At 31.2% G+C, this 26,093-nt stretch overlaps 2 protein-coding genes across 5 annotated transcripts; one reads left to right on the top strand and one right to left on the bottom strand.

Moving 5' to 3' along the window:
* Positions 1-62: 62 nt before the first annotated feature.
* LOC126748849 (uncharacterized) lies at positions 63-5,106 on the bottom strand. 2 transcript variants are annotated; one of them, XM_050458351.1, is made up of 6 exons: positions 4,931-5,106; positions 4,185-4,680; positions 3,197-4,132; positions 749-1,062; positions 392-690; positions 63-343 (listed from the first exon to the last, which is right to left on the bottom strand). In XM_050458351.1, the coding sequence occupies exons 1-6, from the start codon at positions 5,061-5,063 to the stop codon at positions 140-142; spliced, it is 2,382 nt and encodes a 793-aa protein (XP_050314308.1). In that variant the 5' UTR covers positions 5,064-5,106; the 3' UTR covers positions 63-139. The 2 variants fall into 2 exon arrangements, with proteins under 2 accessions (XP_050314308.1, XP_050314309.1); XM_050458352.1 differs by having other exon boundaries at positions 446-690.
* LOC126748850 (TSC22 domain family protein 1-like) lies at positions 1,293-24,396 on the top strand. 3 transcript variants are annotated; one of them, XM_050458354.1, is made up of 5 exons: positions 1,293-1,393; positions 3,073-3,102; positions 17,431-17,525; positions 20,511-20,562; positions 22,854-24,396. In XM_050458354.1, the coding sequence occupies exons 1-5, from the start codon at positions 1,391-1,393 to the stop codon at positions 23,022-23,024; spliced, it is 351 nt and encodes a 116-aa protein (XP_050314311.1). In that variant the 5' UTR covers positions 1,293-1,390; the 3' UTR covers positions 23,025-24,396. The 3 variants fall into 3 exon arrangements, with proteins under 3 accessions (XP_050314311.1, XP_050314312.1, XP_050314310.1); XM_050458355.1 differs by lacking the exons at positions 1,293-1,393; positions 3,073-3,102 and adding an exon at positions 6,697-6,832; XM_050458353.1 differs by lacking the exons at positions 1,293-1,393; positions 3,073-3,102 and adding an exon at positions 15,043-16,137.
* The last annotated feature ends 1,697 nt before the right edge of the window (positions 24,397-26,093 follow it).

Genomic DNA, 26,093 nt, shown 5'->3' with positions numbered 1-26,093 from the left:
TTCATTACGTTATTAAAAATATTTACCTTAAAAGGGGTTTCATAGAAATAAATACATGTTCATATTGTTATAAAAACATATCTTTATTGTCATTTTACAATAATTTACATTTGACACTAACTTCTTTGTGCCTTATCTCTTAATGCTGATCTTTTTTCTGGTTTTCCTTTTCATCCAAATCAGTGCCATTGCTATTAACACCATTGATCGGTGACTTCTTTTTAATTTCATCATAAACTATTTCATCCTTTTCATTTGGAATGAGCTGCTCCCTCTCCTGGAACGCCATACTCTGACTTCTTATAGGCATTTTATTTGTGCTTGAATTAAATTCGGAATAAACCTAAAAAAAATGATTATTTATTAGCAAAAAAGTTATTTAACATTAAACCTTTCCAATGCTGTCAGTCCTCTTGTTCAGCTTAGCATTGCTTTTGCTGCTTACTTCGATATTCGAGTTAAGCAAATCATTCTTCGAAGTTTTACTAGGGTTCTTTGTTGCCCCAGAATAGCTGCCCCTACGTATGCTATTACTCCTTGCTCTGACAAGATGGTTCCTACCCAAAGAAGTAAGCGACCCAATTTGATTGTACTCCACCATCAAACTAAGCCTTTCAAAGCTAACCATAGTTTCTGCATCTTTATATTTTGGCTCCTTGTCGCCTAATGGCTTGGTTTCAGGCTCTTCAACTAAAAAGTAAACCCATAAAATGACTGCCTTTTTGTTAATAATAGCCGTCATATGTACCAATATCTTCTAACTTTTCCTCATCGCTCTTTAAACAACATCTATAAATTAAAATATAAGCTAGTCCTGAAAACGCCGCTACGGAGCCCATAATCTGGAAAGCTTCCCTAATGCCAAACTTGCTGATTATGTGACCACCGATGAATGATCCAGAGCCTCTTCCTATACTATAGTGAGCCATTCCAACTACCCCTATAAGGGTGGCCAGCAGATTAGAGGGTGCTAGAATAGCACAGTAAGTTGCAGCAGCTACCCACATGAGGTGGACTGAAAGGGCTTCTAGGGCTTCGAAGGGGAAACACCACCAAGCACTCCTAAACGACAAAGAGATGTTAAGTTCTTATTACAATTAATAATTTCTTGTTTTTTTTTTGGTGCAGTTCATAGCCTCATTATTTTAGCACAAGTAATCTTTATGGTCCATTATGCGTTAAACTGCTGTTAAATCGAAATCCGATATGAAATAATTTTTTTTGGCGATAAGGGGCATTCCTAGTCAAAACTTCCTATAATGGGTTGATTATTTGGCCATTTAATCGGCAAACAGAAAATGAACAATTGTGTGTAAAACCAATAAAAGCGAGGAAATATTTATGAATGTGTGCAGTTTTTGTGTGAGTTTTGAAATCACCCAAACCAACTATGGTAAATATCACTTTTTTTCATAAAACTTAAATTTTTAATTGTTAGAGATATACACAAAGTGATCCATAAATAATGGTAAATAATTTAACAGCATATTCCTTTTTAAAAAAGAATGAGAATTTTCTTAGTCCGAAAGTCAAAGACAACCAAGATACAGGGTGCTAAAATTAATGTTTTTTTTAAATTTTGGCGATAAATTTAGCGATAATTTAACGCTTCAAAATAAATCTTTGTTTTAACCAAAATTTGGAAAATGGTTTTTTTTATATAGCAAATTTAAAAATTCACCTTTTTTAACATTATGCATGTCATACAAAGCAACATAATCATTTTTTTAATCCCTAACTTTTTTAGGCTTGGCATAATTTAAGTTTTATGTAAAATATGCATTGCGCAAACAGTTTTACTTAAAAAAAGGTACACTTCAAAAATCTCGCTACGATTAACCCCTTTGGAGATATTTAAATTTTAAAATTATCAATGCACTCGAAAAAATTATATTCATAAACTATTTATTGCTTTATAAAATACAAAATATAATTTAAAATTAAAAATAAGAATATTTGCCAGTAAATGATTGACATGACCTCTATTTGTCGCAATACATTTTAAAAATTTTTTACTAAAAAATCGCCGAATCTTAAAAAAATAATTGCTCATTTCGAAATGATTGAGCAGCAGTGAAATTTTTACCATTAATTTCATGTATCCCCATATGCAAATTAAAAGGTTAAAATCTAGGTTTCGTGCGGGCCTTCGACTTCCACGTCATACGCAATAACTAACAGAACTAATAATAAGAACGCAATAAAAGGTAAAAGATAACGTTGCTAAATATATGAGTTTGAATTTTTATAACTACTCATCAAATTAACTGACAAGAACATAAATCCTGACAATGACAATGACATTTATATTAATTCATCTTGTCAGGTACAGCCTACTTAATTATTTTAACCTGAAGTGGCAAAATAAAATTTTATCTTAAATAGATTGAAAACTTTAAATGTAAATATCTCGAAAAGGGTGAATCGTAGCGAGATTTTTAAATTATACCGTTTTCAACCAAAACTATTTGCACAATGCATATTTTAAATAAAAAATTAAACTATGCCAAGCCTAAAAAAGTTTTTAAACGGAGTTAAAAAAAAATATCAAAATGCTGTTGGTGGCGCTCTCTATGACATAATTTTAAAAAAGGTTAATCTTAAGATTTTCCGTATAAAAAAAACTTATTGGCCAAATTTTGTTAAAAACGAAGAATAAATGCTAAGTTTATGGTCAAAATTCAAAAAAATTACATTAAGTTTATCATCCTGTATCTTGGTTGTCTTTGACATTCGGACTAGAAAAATTTAACTTAACCTGATTCCTGTTTTAAAAGGAATCTGCTGTTAAATTATTTACCATTATTTATGGGACATCCTGTATAGAGGGTGTTTTGCACATGGTGTACCAAAAATTGTTTAGAATTATCAACAAATTTTGCATTGTTTCTTTGTATATGCTTTTAACTTAGGACGATTCAAAACTTCCAATGCTCTTCTTCTCTATATATAGTCATGGTCTCAAGTTTGGTACATCCTCTACCAAACACCCCCATAGAGAACTTAAAATTAATAATGGATATTGCTAACACAAAATAAAAAAATCTATAATAAAGGTTATCTGTTCTGTAGGATACAGACACATTCTGCAGCAAAATGGCGGTAAGTATATTTTTTTTAGTAAGCAAAAAATTCACTTCTTTCATGAGTGATAACAAATGTAATTAACACCATTTATGTAAGTAATTTAACTTACTCAATAAACGAATATCCCATCAACCTGGTAGCATGCGCAAAGAAAGCCATAATAATAATATTGATATGGCCTATTTTGCTTGCAATTCTTTCAGCTCCATACAAGAAAGGCAGGCTGCTTAATGTCCCTACTGTAACAGTGACACCTAAAAGTGAGTTAGGAGCACCAAGATCCCTTAAATAAAAGAACAAATAGCTCTCAATAAAACCCCATAAGTTCCCTAAAATATAAAGGAATATCACGAAAACTACCACTCTGGGAATCTTGAAGATATTTATTAGATCTTTAAAGACGTTATCTGATGGCAGTTTCGTGTCTAATGGCATCATAAAAGCTGCACCTGCAGCAATTATGAGTAATATATCAAAAGCGTAAAATGCAGCGGAGTAATCTGTATGGCCTGTTTTCACACTGGTCATGTCGATCAGCCATCCAATTAATGGTGAAAATACTGCCATTCCCAAACTTGAAAAAAGACGTTCTTTCCCAAAATCTCCTCCATACTTTTCAATTAAAACCAATGCTATTGGATCCATAATGGTTACACCAGCTGTAAGCATTACTGAACCGGTAAATCTTAGAATAAAATAAATCCAGAAAGTCTTGTTGTCAGTTTCTTTGTAATCTGGAGGGCATACGTTCGGACCGTTCATTCTAAACTGGCACTTTTGCAAAATACAGTCGTTGGACATCTCTTTGAGCCGATTTTTGGTCACCATGTTGGCGCCATATACAATCCCGCCGCATCGAAGATCTAATTTATCCAGTTCCTGAGTTTCTACACCGTATCGCTTGAGCATTCTATTACTAAACCTTTTAGAGAGCTCCATAACATCGGCATCCTCTTCTTCTTGTTCTAGCTCGAAGCCAAATGACTCTATAGGCTCGCCAAGATTTGGATGCATATCGAGGGTAATAGCAAAACTTGAGTTATTCCTAAATACAACATTAATATAAGATAAAAGGATATTAATCTTATGCAACTTACTGTTTGGTTTTATTTTTTTCCAAATGAAAAATCAGGTTGTCTTCCTCTCCGGGGTCTAGATGTATTTCAGTGCCATTACTAAAAACAATCAACTGAGGGTTCTGCGCCATTTGCTGCTTAAGAAGGCAATGGTCGACACACATATCTAACACAACATCGACTTCTTCTGAGTCGGGACACTCCCTTGAAGGACAAGGGCTCCACCACACTTCCACATACATTTTCTTGGGGTGGGTAATGACGTAGCCGGGAGGCTGTTGTCCAGGTAATTCTTGTCCAGGAATAAAAAGAAGAACATGGTGTAAAACAGCTGTCAGTAGAAAGGAAACTATTACAACTGGCTTATAACGCCCAAATCTGTCTACGAGAAATCCAGTTAACGGAGGTGCTAAAAAGGTTGTCAGGGGTAACGCTAGGTAAACTAATGATATGTCTTCCATTCGCAGTCCTATGTTTTGCATGTGGATTGTCAGATAAGGCACTAGGGAAGATGTGGCTACAATAATAATAATTGCTGGTTATTTAGTTTTCTAAAACTTGTAGGTATTTTGGCAACTCTATGCGATGTTGTCAATTTTTCTACTATTTCTAGGAAGTTTTATATACTTCTTGTTTTGTTAAAAGAAACGTGCAAATTTTGTATGTAAAATAAATAAGCCAGTGGGAGAAGGAAAGCTGTTGTGCGATGTTTAATTTTTTTTAAATATTATGGTCAGAGAGTGCGTATTAAATGCATGACTACATACCTCCATAAAAGAAAAATAGCGTCAATTTAAGCATAATTAGGTTCTTGTTGATGCCGAACCAACTGCTCGAGGGTGGTTCGCACATTTTTTCGTCAGTATCTGTTTGCGACGTTTGCGTCGTATCTTCCCCCATTTTGTGAATTATGTACTTGACACTACTATTGCTAACACAACACTGAAAATCTCTGCATTGTCTTTTTACACCTTAAATACAAACGGAATTTTTGTTTATAGAGATTTATTGATAAACTTGTATAAGTATTTGTATAAGATTTTAACTTGGTGCGTCCGTATATCGTCATATAAAGGTCTTGGCTAATTATATGTCTTATGATTGTTATGACAGATAAGTATAATTTTAAACTTTGATAACGGAGAATTGAAATAATGCGGAAAAAAACAGACAAATAAACAACAAACTAATTAGTTATAATAAAAAAATCCTTTACAGATTTTAACTAAAATTTTTTTACTATACTTATAATATGTATAACATATATTTTTTTAATATTTAAAATTTAATTAGAGCACCCCCTGTATATTTGACTGGTAAAATAGGTGCAGTAGACAAATATGTGATTGTGGCCCCTCTTCCTTTAACTTAATTTAATCTTGTCAATAAAATAGAAGTTTGCATACATGCAAATCTGTCATTATCTGCCAGTCTATAATGTTAAATATCATATGAATGATTCATCCTGTAATAAAGTGAGTATGTATACATCGGCTATTTCGCATAGTCTATGTCATATGGATATTTACATACACCAAGCATCTACTTTAAAAATTCTGATTTTTTAATACATAAAATGCGTAATTAACTTAAATGTACCTTATCTACGAAAATAATTTATGATTTAACTAAAGCTCATAAATCTCGAAAAATTTCAATTTTTACTTTAAACGTTGGATTTAAATTATATGATGTTATAATCTTAGACAATAAAAGTTGTATTTGCCTAACCGTAATGCGGTAGGATCCATTACATACACATCCTTTTTAATTTAGAAAATCCACAATAAATTGTGGTAATGTCTATAATAGGAAAAAAATTTAAGACTTATCGTTTACTTAATTTAGTTACTTGTTTTGTTTTAAAAAATAACGCCTTCAAGACGTGTATTCTTAATGTTCTCATTTTACCCCTTATTTTTGCACTATTAGTCCATTTAAATTATGAACTATTTTTAAAAACCTGAATCTCTTAGGAATCATTGGATAACACTTTATAGAATATTAAGAATCAGTTAAAAACGCATAAAAACCCATGGAAATTTATTGCAAAATAATAGGATTAACTGCTGCAACCCATACTCTTCTACTGTTTTCATGGCAAGAATATTATATACACACTAGAGCTGATCCAATATTTTTCTCTCATTTCAAATCATTAACTCAGCCGCTGTATAAACCTTTGCCACAATTTTTTACTATTTTTTAACGATTAGATTAAAGTTAACTAAAATTGAAATTTTTTCTAAATTAGAATCTCATTAAAGGAACAGTCTATTAGGGGTTGTTAATTTTAATAAGAGTTATTAGGGGTAGCACACTTTACAGGATTCACCTTAAGCATGCTTTTAATGCCATTAGCAACCATATTATTGGTTTACAGTTTTTTAGTTACAATTTTAAAATCCGATTGAAATTTGACGATGTTTATGAACTTCAGGATTAAAAAAAATCCTTACGGATATCAGCAGTAGAAAATATGAAAGAAATGGAGGGATTAAATAATCGGCCAAAATTGCAAAGACAGCATTTTTGATAAATAAATGCTTATATGGGAGCCATTTCGCGTGTTGTTTTTGACTTACGTGCAAGTGAAGTGAGAGTTGTTTCTTATAAGCGTTTGTTGTGTCTTATAAGCGGGTTTAAAGATGCTGGGAATACTGGATATAGTGAGTTTTATAGAATAGAATAGAATAAAATAAAATAGAATAGAGTTAATTAATAATTCAAAATAAGTACGAAATTTTAGTGCTGCTAGGTAAAACATGTGTGTTTTCCGGACATGCGTGTGTTTTTCACTTATATGCTCTTTCAATAAAAATAATTAACACAAAAAATAGATATTTCTTATATACGACAATAAACTAAAAATAAAAAAAGAAACAGTAAAATCCATAACCGGGTTATTTCCTTACATATCTTTAATTTAAAATTAATATAAATCCATTCCTTTATCAAATATTTTGTGTATTTTTTTAATTATTGTGACTTATTTGAATGGACTGTTATTTTTCAAGGTAGAATATTAAACAATGTATTTTTGAAAACTCTTATTTCTTTTTAAGATGCTATTATTAAACTTTTCGAAGTTTTTTTCTTTGATGCAAGATTTCTGTATTACTGAGACACCGTACAGCTTCCCTTTTTTTAGTAACTCCTTATATAGTAAATCAGCTGGAAATATATTGGGTTTAAATAGCATCACTTTAATAATACTTTTCAACCCTTTTCGAAGTTTCAATGTATTGAAATCAATATGTACCTACATTCCACTTCAGATTCTGATCAACATAAACACCAAGATATTTTTCCAAGTTATTATTCTTAATCTTTTAATTATATAAACAATCCAAATTCAAAGTACAATTAATATTTTTGGTAAGACCTCTATAACTCATTGAAAAAATTTTGAAACAAGTTTTTTCCGTATTCAGAGATAATAGACTGGCATCTAAGCATTATTACGACAGAGCCCCGTGGCAAACCAAAATCTACTCGTGATAAACTGCTAAAAACATTATTAACTTTGGTTTTTTGATATCTGTCAGACAAATAAGATTTTGAAAAATTCAAAACTTCACTTCTAATACCAATTCTTTTAAGCCTATTAAATAATATTAGTGCGCCACACTATCAAATGCCTTGCGTTTTACTAGAAAAACAGCAACTGGTTTAAGGTTCTTATTAATACTTTCTATTAGAAAATGTTTAACATCGTACAATGCATTCTTATTATTAGAATCATTGTTAAATGCAAATTGCGATTCCCTTATTACATTATTTTTATTAAAAAACTCCATTATTGACAATTTTAAACATTTTTATTGGTGACGCTTAAGAAGAGTGACTATTTAAAAAGAAAATATTTATGTTTTGAAACTTTTTTTATTTAAAACAGTTAAACAATCCCTGTCAAGGCGGTTCTAAAAGCATTGACACTTGTGACAGTTAAAGTTTCTTCGGATAGGGTGCTTCCATGGATATACTACTTGGTTGGACAAAAAGTTTCTCCTTTAAAATTTTGTAGTTTTCTCCTTTTCCAATTTTTTTGATACTCTGGATTCTGCTTCAGGATATTTCTAATTTGACCATTATAATATCCATTCAAGATTTTGAAAGTTTTTATAAGATTCCCCCTAAGTCTCCTTTCCTTTAAAGTTGATAGCATCAATCTCTGCAGCCTCATTTAATTCAGGAGGGATTTTTGTTACTCTTCTTTGTACTATCTCTAATATTTCTATACATTTGATATAATATAACCCATATTATACCCACACTGTAACTGCAAACTTCAATTTGATCTTATAAGCCTTTTATAGATCTTCATTATCATTTTCTTTAAGTGGTTTTAAATGCTATAAAAAGTAAATAAGAAAATTAGCTTCTTTCACAATTTTTACAATATGATTTTCCTATTTTAAATATGCCGTAACTGTCACTTCTAGATCATTCTGCTCACAAACAGCTGCTACGGTCATACTGTTCATCCTATATTCCCTGTTTGCGTTGGGTCGGTCCGATTCTAAGTACTGTGCATTTGGACTCATTTAATTTTATTCCTCATATCTCCGACCATGCTTCTACTATCTGAAGATCTATTTTTAGCTGCTTTGCATGAGAAAGAGGATTTGCATATAGTTTACTATTATCAGCAAAATGTTGCACCTATGAGCTCTATAAGATACAGGATAAACAGTAATGGTCTCAACACTGACTCTTGGATAACCCACTTTTTACGACATTTTTCTCTGACATGATTTTATTCGCCTTTACTTGATAGTATCTATTTATTAGCATATCAGCAATTATGTTTCGTAGGTTTCTTCTTACTCCAAAGTGTTCTCGAGTTTCATTAATAACAAATTGTCTGGGACTTTGTCAAATGCCTTCTCGTAGTCCAAATAAATAACGTCTGTTGGCTGACCGTTATCATGATTTTTAGTCCAGACATTCTATTAAATTTATTGCAGTGGAGCGTTTCGGTATAAATCCATGGTGGTATTAGATTATTCTCTAGAAAGAAGGTTGCTAATCCTTGGACCACCTTTTTCCGGCATTTACGAGGATTATAACATAGACTAATTAGGCGGTAATTTTCTGGTTTATGTCTGTTTTCCTTTTTGAATAGCGCTGTTACTGTAGAAAGCTTCCATTAATCTAAGATCTTTTCTAGCCCTATACATTTTTGCATCACTTCCGCTAGCACGGGACTGAGTGTTTCTGTACAGTTTGAAGCAAGATTTTAGGTACTCCATATGGTCCTAGACTTGATTCCTTTTTTATTTTTTGAAGTTTATTGTAGCGTTGATTGAAGAGGCGATTCCCTTTTCAATCAACGATTGTAGTAATAGAAGTCTGAACCCTAGTAGCTTCTTTCAATGAAGTAAAAGGATCAATATTTGATACCTAAGAAAAAGATTTATCAAACTGAGTTGCAAATACTTCTGCCATGGCTTGACTATCTAAATAAAATTTAGCTATGAATATTAAACTGCAGCATAATAGTGGGTGCAATAAGACTTAATTTTTTTATCTGTGGAAAAAAACCGAAACACCTTGTATAGAGTTTAAAGAAATATATTAAATCATATAATAGTGGGTAGAAATAATATTAGATTTGTTCATCATTTTTTGCCATTTCCATCATTGTTGGTTTTTACAAATAGATATTTTTTTATTACTCCTTCACAGCTTCTTTTACTTAGTGTAACTTGGGATTTTTTTAAAATATTTTCACCAGTTTGGAGAATAAATAAAAAAAAGATTAAGCATTTAACTTAAAATAAATGATCTAAATTACAATTTTTTTCACTTTTTTATTTATTCTGTTTTGATTATCGATCACAAGATGTCAATAAAACATCTCAAATAAAATAAAACTTCTAATCAAACCCCGGAAACACATCGAAAAGGTTATCACGTGCTCTGCAGCCACGTGACCACCTTCTTATCAACTATGCTAGACATTTACGTCAGTATAAGTAAATTACAGGATAAAGGCAGATATTTTCCAGCATAAAGAAAATGTTATTTCATATATCATATAGTTATGCTCCTGATGCAATTGTATAGCAAATGTTATATAACTAAGTTAATAGGAATTTCTTAATAAATTAATCTTAAAGCATAACACTACTTACACCATAGAGCTTCATCTGCTTTCATTTGGATAAGTATATCATTAATTCATATTACTGATACAGGGTTAAAATAAGAGATTGATTATAGTATTTAATTTTTTTATTGAAACTTCATTATCGTTATAAAAAGCTTTAGGGAAAAAGCCAACAGTTACCATTAAACAAAAACCATATATGAATTCACTCTACATACATGCATAAAACCAAGTAGATTTTTGGCAAGCAATACTAGATTCCAAAGTAGAACTAGATGAATCAAACCGATTAATATCCAAAATTGTCTTTTAGTAGATTTAACTCCTTGTGTGCCAACCCATTGCGCTGTTTTTGCTAAACCTACTGATACAGGATAGATGGGTTACACCAAGAAGTACAAAAAGTTGAAATTTAGTAATGCTATCTAATTGCTAAAAAATCTGTATCTCTAAAATATTCCTATTGATATGGAGTTACCGCTTCCATGTCCAATTGGCAACATCTCATATTTTTACATATATATAGAATTGTTTTTGTTTGGGAGTACCAAGAGAGTTATCAAAAAACAATAATTTACCATCAGCATCCACAGTATTACCAGGAAGCTATAAATTAGATTCCGTATCAAACGAAATCTACATTTCCTGTAAACACGAATCGGCATTTTCTTTAGGGCGATAGTTGTCGGCTTTTACGAAGAATTAATTCGCATGAATAATATTTTCAAGACTCTTGATTACTGCATTATATTTTCCCAAGGATTTTTCAGAGTCATCCAAATTTTAATTAATGAGTAATTTCACTGTGCAATAAAGTATTTATCAAAAAAATTATGCCATGATTCTTGATCATGATATTATTTAGTGTCAGAGTATAGCAGTTTCATAAAAGTTATGAATATTTAAATGTAAACAGAGTGTTCTTTAAACAAAATCAACTTGATACTACAAAAAGTAATTTTCCAAAGTGTTTATTTTATTTGTGAATAATTCTTCTTTTTCTTCCTCTTGTTCCGTTACTAGTCCTGCTCGTGATCAGTTAACTAACGCTGATCTCCATCCGTTGTTCTCACTGTATGACTTGCAAAATCAACTTTAAGATGCTACTCTGACTGTAATATCGATGGCCTTCTTATGTGGCTTCGTCTTCTTCTTCTTCTTCTTTTTCTTCTGCTATGATTAGTCTTGTTCGTGATCATTTAACTATGATCTTCATCGGGGTAGCTTTGGACATCTCTCGGTTGTTTTCGCCGCATGCCTTGTATAATCCACTTTAAAGATGCTACTCTGACTATAATATCGATGATTTTCTTATGTGCGTTCCCCTTTTTCTTCTTCTGTGATTATTCTTGTTCATAATCATTTAACTAAATATGATCTCAATCGGAGTAGCTTTAGACTCCGTTGTTCTCACTGCATGCCTTGCATAATCCACTTTAAATATATCAGCCCGAGTATAATATTGATGGCCTTCTTATCTTCTTCTTCTTCTTTTCTGTTTTTTTCCTTTTCTTCTTCTGTTATTGGTCCTGCTTGTAATAATTTACCTCCCAGTTCAGTGTCCTCCATCGTTCTCACTGCATGCCTTGCAAAATTTATCTTAAAGATGAAGCTCTGACTGCTATATCATTATTATAACTTCTTCGACTTCTTCTTCTTTTTTTCTTCGTCTGTGATTAGTCGTGCTCGTGATCATTTAACTAATTGTAGTCTTTATCGAAATTGGTTTGAATTTCCCCCCATAATAATCCACTTTAAAGATGCTGCTCTGACTGTAGTATCGATGGTCTTATGATATGATGACCTCATATATGGTACATACAGTGTGTGTCAGCCAAATGGAATAAATTAGCTAATAAATAGACGGGAGCGTGTTGGAAAAAACGCTGGAACACATCGATTGGTTTTTATAGTTGCGCATTTTTTTTCATAAAAACTTTTTATACAGGGAGTATCAGATAACGGTGGCCAATACCAACTTGCTTAGTTTAAACATAACACCCTGTATGTTAATTAATTTTTAGATTCCTCAGATCATTTTAGGCATATTTTGTATACAATCTTTGACTGTTTCGGAAATATTAAGAAAACTTCAAAAAATAACATTTAGAAAAGAAAATTATTTATTTGCCGAAAATTGTTACAACATATTCAAAAACTTATACATAATACAAGTCTAAACAACATCTCAGGTGTGATCGATTTAATTGCCAGTTATTCGTCTTCGTAAGTCAGCTAAGTCAGTGGTTTAGTTTTGTATACAATAGTTTTCACATATCCCCATAACAAAAAGTCTAATGGCGTCAGATCGGGAGACCGGCTGGCCATTCCATCGATCCTCACCTCCCTATCCACCGATCTGGAAATATTTGGTTGAGGTACTGCCGGACATTTATTTGGTAGTGGGGTGGTGCTTCATCTTGTTGAACCCATATCATATTCGCTGGAACTTGCTGGAAGTTGACCAACGTTGGCACTACATTATTTTGAAGCAATTCTAAATAATTATCGCCATTTAACTTGCCCTCAATAAAAAAGGGACCGATGATCTGATCTTCAATAATTCCTGCCTACACGTTAACCTTTTCAGGGTATTGAGTATTGTCTTCTCTCGTCCAGCGAGGATTTTCGCTGGACCAATAGCGGCAATTTTGACGATTGGCATTGCCGTGAAGAGTAAACGTGCACTCATCGGAATGGTTTCACATAACATGTTCTAATTGGATAACATTGCCATCATTTGTTCACAAAAATACATTCTCCTGTCAAAATCGTCTTCCGTGAGCTCCTGGGTGGGTATAATTTTATAGGGATGCATTTTGTTTTCTTTTTCTAATAACTGATGAATAGCTAATATCGAGTACTGGCGCTGCCTTCCGAGTAGATGTATGTGGGTGTTCCTCAAACTCAAACATAACAGCCAATTTGGTATCCTAACTTATTGCATTGGCAGCTGCTTTTTTTACCTGCCTAAGATGGGCAAGCTCGCGGAATTGCTGTTCTATTTTACTAATTGTCCCCTGGGTTAAAGGCGGCAAATTTGGAAATTTTTCGTGAAATAAGCGAGCTACTTCTAGAGGAATCTAAAAATTAATTAACATACAGAGTGTTATGTTTAAACTAAGCAAGTTGGTATTGACCACCGTTATCTGATACACCCTGTATAAAAAGTTCTTATGAAAAAATATGCGCAACTATAAAAACCAAACGACGTGTTCGAGCGTTTTTTCCAACACGCTCCTATCTATTTATTAGTCTTTTTATATATTCTTGAATATTATCTATTTTTGCTTCATTAATTTATATTTTGATTCATTGATTCAAGTCCGAATTTTGTGAACCTTGAGAAACTGTGAGCTATTATTTTTTAACATTTTCATTTTCTGTAAATGTCAAATATATGTTAGTGTCAACCCAGTTCAATTTTCTGAAAATGCCTTCCAGTGCTATCGTAAACAGTTTTGCCGACACTGTGACTCCTTGTCTTATTCCTCTATTTCTTATTATGTTGTCGTGAAATTTTATTTTTGAATGATATAACATCAGACAGAAGTCATATATGTAACGTCCTTTTGATGTCTTTGAAACTTCTTTATTCGTCATTTAGTTAGAACTTTTCAATAGCATTATGGAAAACTAATGTCTTGAATACGTAATTCGTATTTTACCTTAAAGCCATTCGATATACTGATACCATAAAGGGACATTGTATTTATTTTTTTTAAGATGTCTTTCTGACCTCCTTTTAAGTTCTCTTTATGAGGTACATTTAAGACAATTTAATAATAATAATAATAATAATAATAAATCGTCTTTATTTACCAAACCCTGCAAATTACAGTATTTGCCTGAACAGTCGAAGATTAGCTAAAAGCTTCTCTTTATCTCTTAACCTATCCAGTTAAAAAAAAGAACTAAAATTAATACTACTATAAAGTAAAACATTTGTTCCATCAGCTAAGTAACAATTAAATAAATTAACCGAGAACAACCAATCATTACTGTTCCAAGAATAAATCTTTATAGAATCTTTGATAACAATAAATGGTAAAATGAAAATTAGGCCTGTAACGATTAAATAGAATCACAGCTTGATTGACTTGAAGAACGTTTAAACATTGATGTAGTGTGACGTGGCATTGAAACTATATTATACCGTATATTACGACTATGAACATCAGTTCTGTAAATCATCTTTTCACACAAAGACACAGGTGTGCATGTTTTAAATAGGCGATACAAAAATACTAAGAAATACAACTTAAATATATCCACAATTTTTAGCCATTTAAGTATGGCTTGAGATACATGGTCGTATTTCCTAAGATTAGTAATAAAACGACAACATGTGTTTTGGATACGCTGCAAGCGATTTTGCGTAGAGATAACCAAGGTTTCATAGACATAACCAAGGATTCAGAAAGCTTGTTTCTTGTTTTGTAATTTAAATTACTTTTATTTGCATAAAGCATTTGCAAGCGTAAATAACATTTTTGTAATAACATATTGCAGTGATCCTTAAATCTGAGAGATGTGTCAACAATGAGACCCAAAGTTTCATAATTTTGGAAGTGGCAGTTGTAAGTTACAAGATCAGGACGTTACCATATTGCAGTAAAAAGGACAAAAATTGACGCCTTCGAGATTATTTTGCTACCTACCGAAACCTGTAAAACGCTCACATCGAGCCGAAAAGGTTTCCACACATGAAATATGAAATCATAAACGGGGGTAACAAATGCCTGTTTATCGACAAATTTACTTCACCCTTAACGTCCATCCTGTTTAAAGGTTACGCAATACAGGTGAAATGATTGCGCATGTCCCGAAGGAAAAGAAAATTCTCTCCAGTCGTGAAACGTCAAATCCTAACCATATACAATTCCGCGGGTCGCGAATCCACAATGGCAATCGGACCGTGAATTACGAAAATGCCCTTGTTCGATTCAGTTCGCTTAAAATGATTTTGATTTTACTAAGGCAACACCGACTTTCAGCGATTTTTGTTAAGTGGCGCTAATTATTATTATTTTGTCGTTCGAAATGACAAGCTTGTCAGCTAAGAATAAGAAAGGGACTGTGATACATCGTACAACAAGTGAAACCTTGAGGTTAGGCGATGAGGTGGTAAACGCAAACCAAATGCGGATATCAACGATATCCAGGAAGAAAAATCAAGCCACTTCGCCTAGTTGCTCATTTCAGATAACCGGGGTGATATCGCGGTATGATCAGGAGGACGAGTCAGCTGATGATTTAGACGAGAGCCATACTGATGAAATCTCTAGGGTAACTGATAACGAAACGCCCAGTTTCTCGGAAGATTCAAGGGACGATCAACATCCAGCACTTCAACTGCCTCAAACACAACAAAATTTTAATCAAAACGTTTGTACATTAGCTAAGCCCCCTTCGCCGGTAAAAAAATCCCCAACTCCTCCGCCACCATCTCCTATTGTGCAAACTATTGAAGAGCCAAAGAAAATTAAGTCAAATATAAATGATTTAGGTAGATTTAGGGTAGTTAAGCTGGAGAGCATGGCTCCTTTTAGCAGAGGAAGATGGACGTGTTATGATTATGTTGACGATTCATCTGATCTTAAGCAAAATGTCTCCAGTTTTAATATTTCTGCAACTACAAAACCTTATTGGGGATCAAGCTGCCAACCTAGTTATCTATATACAGGGTCTATTACGATACCTGAACCCATTCCAATTTACGTCCCTTCATCAAATGAGAGACCAATGCAAATTTCTTCCCATTACGCCCTGCCAACATCACGAATGAGCTTTACAAGTTGCAATAGTGTTGATACTGTTATTAATAATTCTAGTTTCGATACCAATCAAAATAGACAAGTAAGTTAACCGTTTAAACATTATATGTTTACTTTTTCCATTCTGTAACAAATGTTATGGTACATATCGATTGGGGTTATGAATTTTTAAATAATCTGTAATAAATTCTTTCTGTTTATGGATAAAATTGTTTTTGCCAAAATTCTTTTTTTTGTTAAAATTTGCTTTCAAATATAATTTTTTTTTCAATTTAATCACTTATGATAAAAGAAAACAGTCGTTATAGTTATTCTTTCTTCTTTATTTCTACATGTAATAAAATTAGTAAAACAATAAAATATATATATTTTTCTTGTGATTAAATTAGCAAAATTGACGCTTTTTCTCTATTGAATAATTTCATAAAAACAGGAAAAAATTAATAAAGATCGCACTTTTCAAGTTGTTTAAAAAAATATCCCGTTTTTAAATGAAATATTTATTTGAATTATATTTCTGAAATTCCTGCAATGAAAAAGACACCCTAGGTGTGGTCAACATCTCCATTAAAGAAAAAGGTGTGACAGTAAAAAATATTGTATAGTTGTTCGTGGCCACTGGCCAAGAATCTAGTGCTATTTAAATCAATCAACATTTTTTTTAGGCTACGCATCAGTACGAATTCCTCTATCACTAAGAATACCTCTTTTAAAAAAATTGCTGGCCTCTAGGTACGCACAAATTTTTGTTGGTATAATTCAAATAGTTCAAAATGTGGCAATAATTTTTAGTGTAAATAGCCAAGGGATGAGTTTGCGTAGTGATACGTAGCCTCTGGCTACGCACAAGACCTTTCTAGTACAATTTAATTACTACAAAGTATGGCAGTATTTGTTATTATAAATAACCAAGGAAAAATCTTTAATATTATACCAAAACTGACCCTATAGATGTCCAGAGGCACCAGTAAGAATTTCTGCATTTTATATATTTAATTATAAGAAATTGTGATAATTTTAAAACTTTTGTAGTGATGCGTAGCCTCTGGCCAGGCACATGGCTTCTTTAGTAAAATTTAAATAATTCGTAAAATTTAAATAGTAAAATTTAAATAAATATAAAGTATCCAAGGGATGACTTTTATTATTGTACTAAAACCGACTTTATGGCCAGACTTGACCAGGATGTCCTCAGTTTTTTTGCATTTAAATTTAAAAAATTGTGATATTATTATCAATTATCTGATCACGAGGCGTTAATATTAAAATTTAAATAGTCATAGGCGGGTAATTTCATTTTATTTATGGTCAAAAACCTAAGAATCCTCTAATCAAATTAATATTTATGTTGAAATTATACTCTTTTTTTTTTCAGAGTCTTACCTCCGACTGCAAAATTGTTGGGGTAATACCTAAAAATGTGCTGACTACTGAGCACGAGAAAGGCCTAAATCCTAATGACAATATTGGGTAAGTTAGTTTAAAAAAAATGAATACAAAATATTAGATGTATTTTTGTTTGGGCGCCAAATTTATGCTCAAGGGAATAAATGATATTGAGCAAAACAACAAAATCTCAAATTTCTGATCAACAATATAAACAAGAAAATAAGCCATTTAATAAACACAAACTTATTCGAAATGTTCATATATGCGCAAGTAACTTAACCTAAATACTAAAATCAGGATTTTTATGCAAAATTAATAAATTAAGCACATATGACTTGAACAGTCTCCACCTCTTCGTAAAGCCTACCAAGAGTTTTACCCAATGTTAATTCTTTAAATCAGAATTAAGGAATCACTTAAACGGGTTAAAAAATGCTGAAGGTAATGAAGCAGCAATTTATATTCCTCCCTTATATATTAAATACCAATTTCTAATTATTTACATCTGAAGTTATTGCTATTATTAAATCATTTAAATCCACTAATTTCGTCCGATTCCATGGGTATACTTCAAGCAATTGAAAAGAGATATATAAGGTCAAATAAAGTTAGTCATATAATATGGGAATTAAGAAAGTGATAAGAATCAAAATTTAATATTTATATGAGTCAAGGTTCCATAAGGTTAAGTGGTAACGAGATCATAGATACTACCCAAAAATGGAGTAAGTCAGGGAGAACCTTTATACTAGTGGTATTGCTATAACATTAAAAGACGCAATATTTTTTTTACCTAATACAAAAGTACCCTTTTGATCTGTGTTTTCGAAAACCATACTGAAGATCGCTAATTATGTTGGTGGACTCTCAGGTATTTCAGAATTTGCTGTTTGACAACTTTTTCAATTAAAAGGGACAAAAGCAATCAGATAGTAATTTGGATATCGGTTGAAACTGCGCAGTAGTTTCCAGTCTCCAAGGAAGAAAGCCCTTCTGCATGAAAGAGAAAATAGTTTGTATAACGGTGCTATCAGGACAATCGCACACGTTTTTTATACTATTGGCTGTATTCCATCAGGGTCGGTGGCCTTGTTAGTGTTCAAGCCTTTGAGAACTTTTTCAGGACTATCTTTGGCATCGAAGAAGCCTTTCTTGGTAAAGTCGGTGGTGTTTTGCATTGTAGGTCTACGGTAGAGTTTGATGCAAGCAATGGTGACATTTTTGACCTACAGAAGCTTTGACTCACTGCTTTTACTAGAGACCCTTATGATCTTGATCCATTTGCACAAATTGAGTTCTTCTACTATAGCTATTAAATGGAATAAACCATGGGAAAAAACTTTTTAAGGAATCACCAACAAATTACTGTAAGTTAATTGCAAAGATACCTTCCAAATACTGGTATAAAAAACTCAATGAGTCCAGGCGTCTTGTAATAATTATTATCAGAATAAAATTTGGACATTCTAGTTTACCAGCCCATTTTAATAAAATTCAAGTTTTACTAACTGATATATGTATCGTCTGCAACTACCAAATCACATATTGCTAGAGTGTCAATTATTCAAGAAATTAAAGCATTACTATTAAAAGTGAGAACAGAATGTAAAGTTGCACGTCCCTTTAATGTTATTCAATTATAGGCACTTGAAAATATAAAAGTAACTACGACTCTATTTGTCTTTCTAAACCAAAGAGGACTTAGTATTTAATATTTAAAAAAAATTTTTATTTTTAAAATTATAATTTGTTAGTAAGGTATTTCCTAGTTTATGTCTAATCCGTGGTCAACCTTGTGTTTTTTTCAATTTAAAATTCGTCCTAATATACCGCAGTAACGTAAAAAGAGTGACTCTGTCCTTTATGTTTAGCATAGGAAACAAAAAAAAAAACAATAATTTTAAAACATAAACCCATCAATTTTTTAAATGCAAAAAAATAGATAAAATTGCAAAAGAACTAATACAAAAATTATTATGAAATTGTAATAGGCTATCGGCCCATGCAAGAAAGAAACGAAATTCCCGTTTTATAACTCGTTAAGTAGGGTTTTAGCGAAAACATGTTATTGAAGCGCGTCCAAGCGCTATATCTGTAAATTAGGTCAGATTTCATTGCAAATAAATTAATTTGAAAATTTAACACTTCGCTAGTCGGGTTCTTAAGCGATAGAGATAGCGAAAATGCTATCAACAGCTGCGCGGTAGGGCCTATATTGATTGGCCCTCGTGTGCTATGATCGTTATAGCTGACTAAAGGGCTACATGTTTTGTGTTCCCTAAGGCTTTGTTTGATAAGGGTTTTATATAAATGTTTTTTAATGGAATAAACTAGGAGTAGTTACTAAATATGTGATCCTGAGATCCAAGGCCAGATTACCTTATTAAAATTAATTGTGGCCATACATTTGATATGCTGTCCCTGAAAAACTGATTTTATGTAAAATTCTTTGTATAATTCCTTATTTACTATAGGTACATGATTACATGGCTTCCAAGTATATCTAAATTAATGAAAAAGTTAATTTGCCAGTCGAAGCTGTAAGCTTAAGCTAATTTCCGTAAAAAAACTAGTTTCTCTGAAATAGCCTTGTTTGCCTACGAAGGCAACCGCGGTCAGCAGCATAGCAGTTGCGCGTAGCTGCGTGCGCACAACCACACAGGGCTTGAACTTGAGTCTACACTTTCCCTTGTACCGCGAAACGTGCCGTTATGGAAATTTAAGTGAGGCCATGGCTTCGAGCCATACAAGCAGCCTAGACAACTCGACGAAATCTTCGCTTTTAGCGACGGAAAAACTGGATGAGAGAAATAATTGGGCTATTAGGACTGACCTACCCTTAGCAGTGAAAGATTTAGATTTCAATGACGCCACTTTCTTTGCCGTTTATTGTTTTATAAGAAATTTCGTTGGGTAAGGCTCTTGTGTCGATTTATTTACTGTTTTTGTTACTGCTTTTACGATTTGCTTGCTTATCCTAAAAAACTTTTTCCAACAACTGCTACCTGTGTATTTATTAAGATTTATTTTAAATTAAAAAAAAACTGAAATAATTTTTTTTTTCAGAGCTTCTGTCTCCTGCACCGCTACGATCGACACCAAAATTGAACATGCCCTGGTAAGTCTAACTAAACCTGAATTTCTCAAAATAGATTTTTCTCATATAACTATGGAACGTCGTTATTTTTTCCATGCATTTCCTAGTAGATCGAATATCATGCAACTTTAAAAGACTCATTTGAATACTGTAGCATGCTACCATACACGCAAATTCTATGGGATTTTACATTAGTGTAATTAAATTTCAGATTTCAAATAAGCATTCGTGATTTTTTGCACTATTTTCCTCATATTGCTCTTTTCAGACCTAGATTTTTATTGTGTTATTGTTAAAAGAAGAAAATTGATTTAAGTTAATCAAATTTTTTACTAAAAACAATACTCATCCGATGAATCCTGTGGGGATATATTGTGTAAAATAAATATCTTTAATGATCCATGAATACTTACAATATTGTTAACATAGTTTTATCGTTGATATATATAATTCCTGGTAGGTTTTTGTACATACTTTCCTGATTTTCATAAAACAACTTAAGTTTTTAATTAAAAAATGTATTGTAAAAATTTAGGGAATTATATTTCCTGCATTGTAGAGATAAAAATGACTTTACCTTCATCAATGAAATAAAGAAATTCTTACAAAACTAAGACTAAATGAATAGAACTTCCTGAAAATTTATAGTAATTTCTAGAGTTTGATAATGACTTTAACTGCCAGGGAAATTAATAATAAAGTCTTAAAGGTTATAAAAAAATATTATAATGGGTCACGAAATTTGACAAGTATTTTTAAAAACCTATTTAAAATAAAAAGTGACTTTTCTTGTCTGGAAATAGAAAATTATTAGTAGCTTCAAGGGTTTAAAATGACTTCAACTGCCTGGAAAATTAACACCAAAGTCCTAAAAGAAGTAGAAAATTACTAAATAGGATGACAAAATTTGACAGAATAATGATTTAAAGTCTTTAAAAAAAATTTGAAATTCTTCCAGGCATTTGAATTTAATTAACTACATATTAATAAAAAATTAATTGCAGCTTTTATGGTTTAAAAATCTCTTCAACTACCTGGGTAATTAATAATAAGGTCTTAAAAGAAGTAGAAAATTATTATATTATGTTGCAAAATTTGACAGATTAATGATTTAAACGCTTTGAAAACAAAAAAATTTAACTTTTTTTAACCATTTGAATTTAATTAACTGCCTGGAAATAGAAAATGAATAGCAGTTTCAATGGTTTAAAAATGACTTCAACTGTCTCGAAAATTACTACCAAACTCTTAAAGGAAGTAGAAAATTATTAAATTGGGTTGCAAATTTAATAAACTGCCTATAAATAGAAAATGAATAGCAGCTTCAAGGGTTTAAAAATTACTTCAACTGCCTAGGAAATTAATAATAATATCTTAAAGGAAGTCGAAAAGTATTATATTAGGTTGCAACATTTGACAGATTTTTGATTTAAACTCTTTAAAATCTTTCCAATTATTTGAATTTAATTGACTACCTGCAAAAATAATAATAAGGTCTTAAAAGGAGTAGAAAATTATTATATTATGTTGCAAAAGATGACGGATTAATGGTTTAAACTCTTCGAAAAAAAAATCGGGATTTTTTCAGGCATTGAAGTCCTATTTAAAATAAATCAAAAGTTATTTTTAAATCTTTCTAAAAATAAAAAGTGACTTTAACTGCCTGGCAACAGAAAATTAATCGCAGCTTCAAGGGCTTAAAAATGACTTCAACTGCCTGAGAAAGTAATAGGAAGGTCTTAAAAGACGCAGAAAATTATTATATCGGTTTGCAAAATTTAACAAATTTTAGATTTAAACTCTATGAAAACAAAAATTGTAAATTCTTCCGAGCGTTTGAAGTATTATTTGAAAATTAATGACTCTTACTGCCTGGAAATAGAAAATTACGATCAGCTTATGGGGAGTTCAAATGACTAGAAGAACGCCAGAGGGCCTTTTACTGCTTCAATAAAATTTAATATTTTAGAAATATTGTGAAAATTACTGTAACTGCCTATAAAAAAAATATATTTTTTTAAATTCAGGCATTTAAAGTCCAATTTTAAATTAGGCCAACAATCTAGTATTTTGAATGAAAAATGACTAGGTACTCTAAGAAAATATAACAATGAGATAGTATCATATAGTCATTTAGTCATTTATAGAATTCAGTTTTTGAATTTGACAGTTTGCCTTGAGCATAAATTATTTATAAATAATTTATGCTGAAAATCCATCCTTTACCTTCTGAATATTCATGATTTGATGATGATCTAAAGATGATTCATATCTACACTATAAGTGTCGAAATGCATTTTTTTCTTTTTCAGGATGTGGTGAAAAACCATCTGACCCACGCAGTAAGGCTAGAAGTCGAAGAGTTGAAGATAAAAATCAACGAACTGGTCGAACGCATATCTTTCTTAGAATCCGAAAATAATCTGCTCAAGGCCAACGTTACCCCAGACGTACTGGCTGATCTTGCGAACCAGAGAACCTAAACAACATGAGATAGAAGTCTCACAAGTCGAACACTTTCATCACTTAATTAGTTATAACTGAAAAATTATTCTTGCTTAAAATAATTAACTGGTTGAAATGCTTGGTGCTACCTATTAAGATGTGATCTGAATGACATGGAATGTCGATATTTTTTAAGGGGGTAAAGTTACAATAATTATTTTTAGGTCAGGAAGGTTTCAATCTCCTTGTTTTGCTTAATTTCAACATTCGGTTTTTCTTGAGGGCTTCTCAGTTAATCAGAGATTAAAACCTGCCTAGAGTAGGAAAATTAGGTTACCTTTCCCATCGTTTTGCGCTTAGGAGGTGAACAAATTTAATATAAAGGCTGTGCTACAATGTAATCAATAGTACCCATAAAGTGCTGCACCGTTTCCAAATTAAAAGTTACGTGGATATATTACAACAAAATGCATCAACTACGATATTTTTATATTTTTGTAACGTATCATTTATTTGAATAGACATTAGATGCGGGCTTATAGGTTCTTCTGTATTATTAAAAATGCGTTCAGTAAGGGTCAGTTTTTTAATCAAGAAGTATCCAGTATTATTATAGGACATATAGTAATTCTTGAATTTTAGAATAAGGTGTAATTTTTTGAATAGAAAGAAACGTATTTTCAATAAATATGTCAAAAAGGCACTTTTTGGAATTTTCGACATGCAAACTTCAAGCAAAATAATATGTCCAGAAAAAGAAGGAAGTACTAAAATAGTTTAACAGCGTAATTTGTATACAATTTGGAGGGTAGTGAACAAGCGCAATTTTTAAGTGTAAGTAACGCTGTTACATGTTTTAGCATGATTTTCGGATCAATTCTATATAAAAAAATTATCAATAATTTAACCTATTACGAGTATTATGTTTGCTGTCATTCAGCATGGGTCAGTATTAAATAAAATGTGAGGCTCTAACTTTTTATACGCTTTGAATAAATCACGGCAATTTATTTTCTTATATTATAGTTGTATTAAGATTTCGTTTCATTTTATTTAAAGGGATAAGGTTTTATGCTATATAATAAAATTTATTGTAAGGTACCTAAGGGCTGATACATGGCTACAATAAAACTTGTGTTAATTTTTTTTAAAATACAGGGTCCAACTTAAAGTTTGTTCAGTTTTTTTGGCCCTGCTTGTTATGTGATTCAAAATTGACATTTTAATTGACTGTTAAGCATATATCAGCTCTTGGATTTAATATATATTACATCTATATGTCGTATGGGTTCTTTCATTATATCTTAATGTATAAGTTAAATGGTTATATATTAATTCGTGTTATTTATATTTTATACTATTGCTTACTTTCAAGTATCTTTTGTTTTAACAATAAACTTTTTAAATAATTATTTTTGTTTTTCTGTTGTGTTGACTAAACGCATACAACCTGTTTACCAATAAATAATTTGGGTTAAAACAAAATAAGTAATCAGTATTGGCTTGATACTATCAAAGGCTTTATAAAAATCTAAATATAAAAATGGTCCTTATAAATTTCCTTGTAAATACAACCTTTTTGGAGTTACTGAGTCGTTTTTCAATGAAATAAAAATTTCTTGATACTGTCAAAGACTTCACAAAAATCTGAATATTTTGAAAAATATTCAGATTTTTGTAATAAAAATACCAAAAGGATTCTCATAAATTTCCTTGCAAATAAAACCGTTTTGGGGTTATTAATTGCTTTTTTAATTAATAGAAAAATTCTAAAGATCTAAATATTTTCAAAACCTTACAAGTTTACCTGTAAGTCCTCATAAATTTTCTTATAAATACAACCGTTTCATAGTAGTATTTTAATTAAATAAAAATTTCTTGATACTATCAAAAGCTTTACAAACCTCTAAATATTTTGACAACTCCTTTAAGGATTTTATTAATTTCTGGAATGTTTTATCAAGAAAACTGATGAGTTTCTTTTACTTTAGGTAATTTTTTTCCATAAGCCCTTCATGAGAAAGAGGGAAAGGGGTAGATATGTTTAACATATTTTTACCCTGAAACTGTTTTTGATATGCAAGTGAGATACATGACTGAAACAGTAATTATAAGGAATTATTTAAATATATTAAATTTAACATGGCTTCCATAAAAAATGTTAATTATGGTCGCCAAAAGCCAAAATGTCGTATTATCATTTTTAAATCACTATTATTGAAGGAGGGAATAGAAAAATGTCACTTTTGCAAAAAGTCAGCAAGAAATAAAAAAGGTCATGTCATTAAATAATCTAATGTAAAAATGTTACTGTTTAATTAATTACTTTATTATATTATTATAACCTGTGTAAAAAAATGATTTTCCAAACATGAATAAATCAGTATATTAATTGAAGATAGTTTTGGCCTAGTAAATTTGGGACAAATAGGTTTTCAAGGATTTAGAGAGTAAAAAGAGAGAAAATCAATAAATTTGATTTTATTCACAAGGTTTCTGTCTTTTATGGATTACTCTTTGATCATGTTATAATAAGGTTTACAGAAAATTGAATGGAATAAAACATACTAATTTTAAACGACCTACGCTACATTTTCGTAAACACTGGCCGCCAAATCAAAATTATAAATGTTGGGACGAAAATAGGAGCCTTTCTGATTTGATAATACCTGTTTATTTGTACACACATTGGCAATTATAAATGATTTTGCTTTAGAAACATCACAAGTTTGTTAGAGAAAATAAAAATAAAAATTTTCAAAAAAACCTCACAGATAGGAAATAAATATTAAATATTTTTATTACTTTAGCAAAAGACCAAATTTTACCAAAAGAACGCATTTCCATTCAAGAATAAAGAATCCCTCAATCAATATTGTTTTTTTTGGATATTCCTAAGATCTTTTAAAAATTCTAATTGCATATTCCTGGAACGTCGTTGTGTTTGCTTAAAAAATAGAAAATAACAAAGATTCCCACTAAAAAATAATAAAATATATATTTTTTTTAATATTTTAATTTAAAACCTTGATCCTGTGGGATATGATTATTTCCAGAATTCAAGTATTACTTCACAAACTGATTATTTACATGTAAAACCGTGAAAA

The sequence above is a fragment of the Anthonomus grandis genome, chromosome 22 (assembly GCF_022605725.1).
Source record: "Anthonomus grandis grandis chromosome 22, icAntGran1.3, whole genome shotgun sequence".
Lineage (NCBI taxonomy): Eukaryota > Metazoa > Arthropoda > Insecta > Coleoptera > Curculionidae > Anthonomus > Anthonomus grandis.
Note: the sequence above shows the minus strand (reverse complement) of the source record. Positions and strands in the feature narration are given on the sequence as shown.

Bases quoted from the DNA above. Each gene is read 5' to 3' on its own strand.
- LOC126748849 (XM_050458351.1), bottom strand. From the start codon at position 5,063: ATGGGGGAAGATACGACGCAAACGTCGCAAACAGATACTGACGAAAAA. The intron at 4,681-4,930 runs GTATGTAGTCAT...TTATTATTGTAG, and splicing joins GCTATTTTTCTTTTATGGAG to CCACATCTTCCCTAGTGCCT. The intron at 691-748 runs GTACATATGACG...TTTACTTTTTAG, and splicing joins GGAAAAGTTAGAAGATATTG to TTGAAGAGCCTGAAACCAAG.
- LOC126748850 (XM_050458353.1), top strand. From the start codon at position 15,322: ATGACAAGCTTGTCAGCTAAGAATAAGAAAGGGACTGTGATACATCGT. The intron at 16,138-17,430 runs GTAAGTTAACCG...TTTTTTTTTCAG, and splicing joins ATACCAATCAAAATAGACAA to AGTCTTACCTCCGACTGCAA. The intron at 20,563-22,853 runs GTAAGTCTAACT...TTTCTTTTTCAG, and splicing joins CCAAAATTGAACATGCCCTG to GATGTGGTGAAAAACCATCT.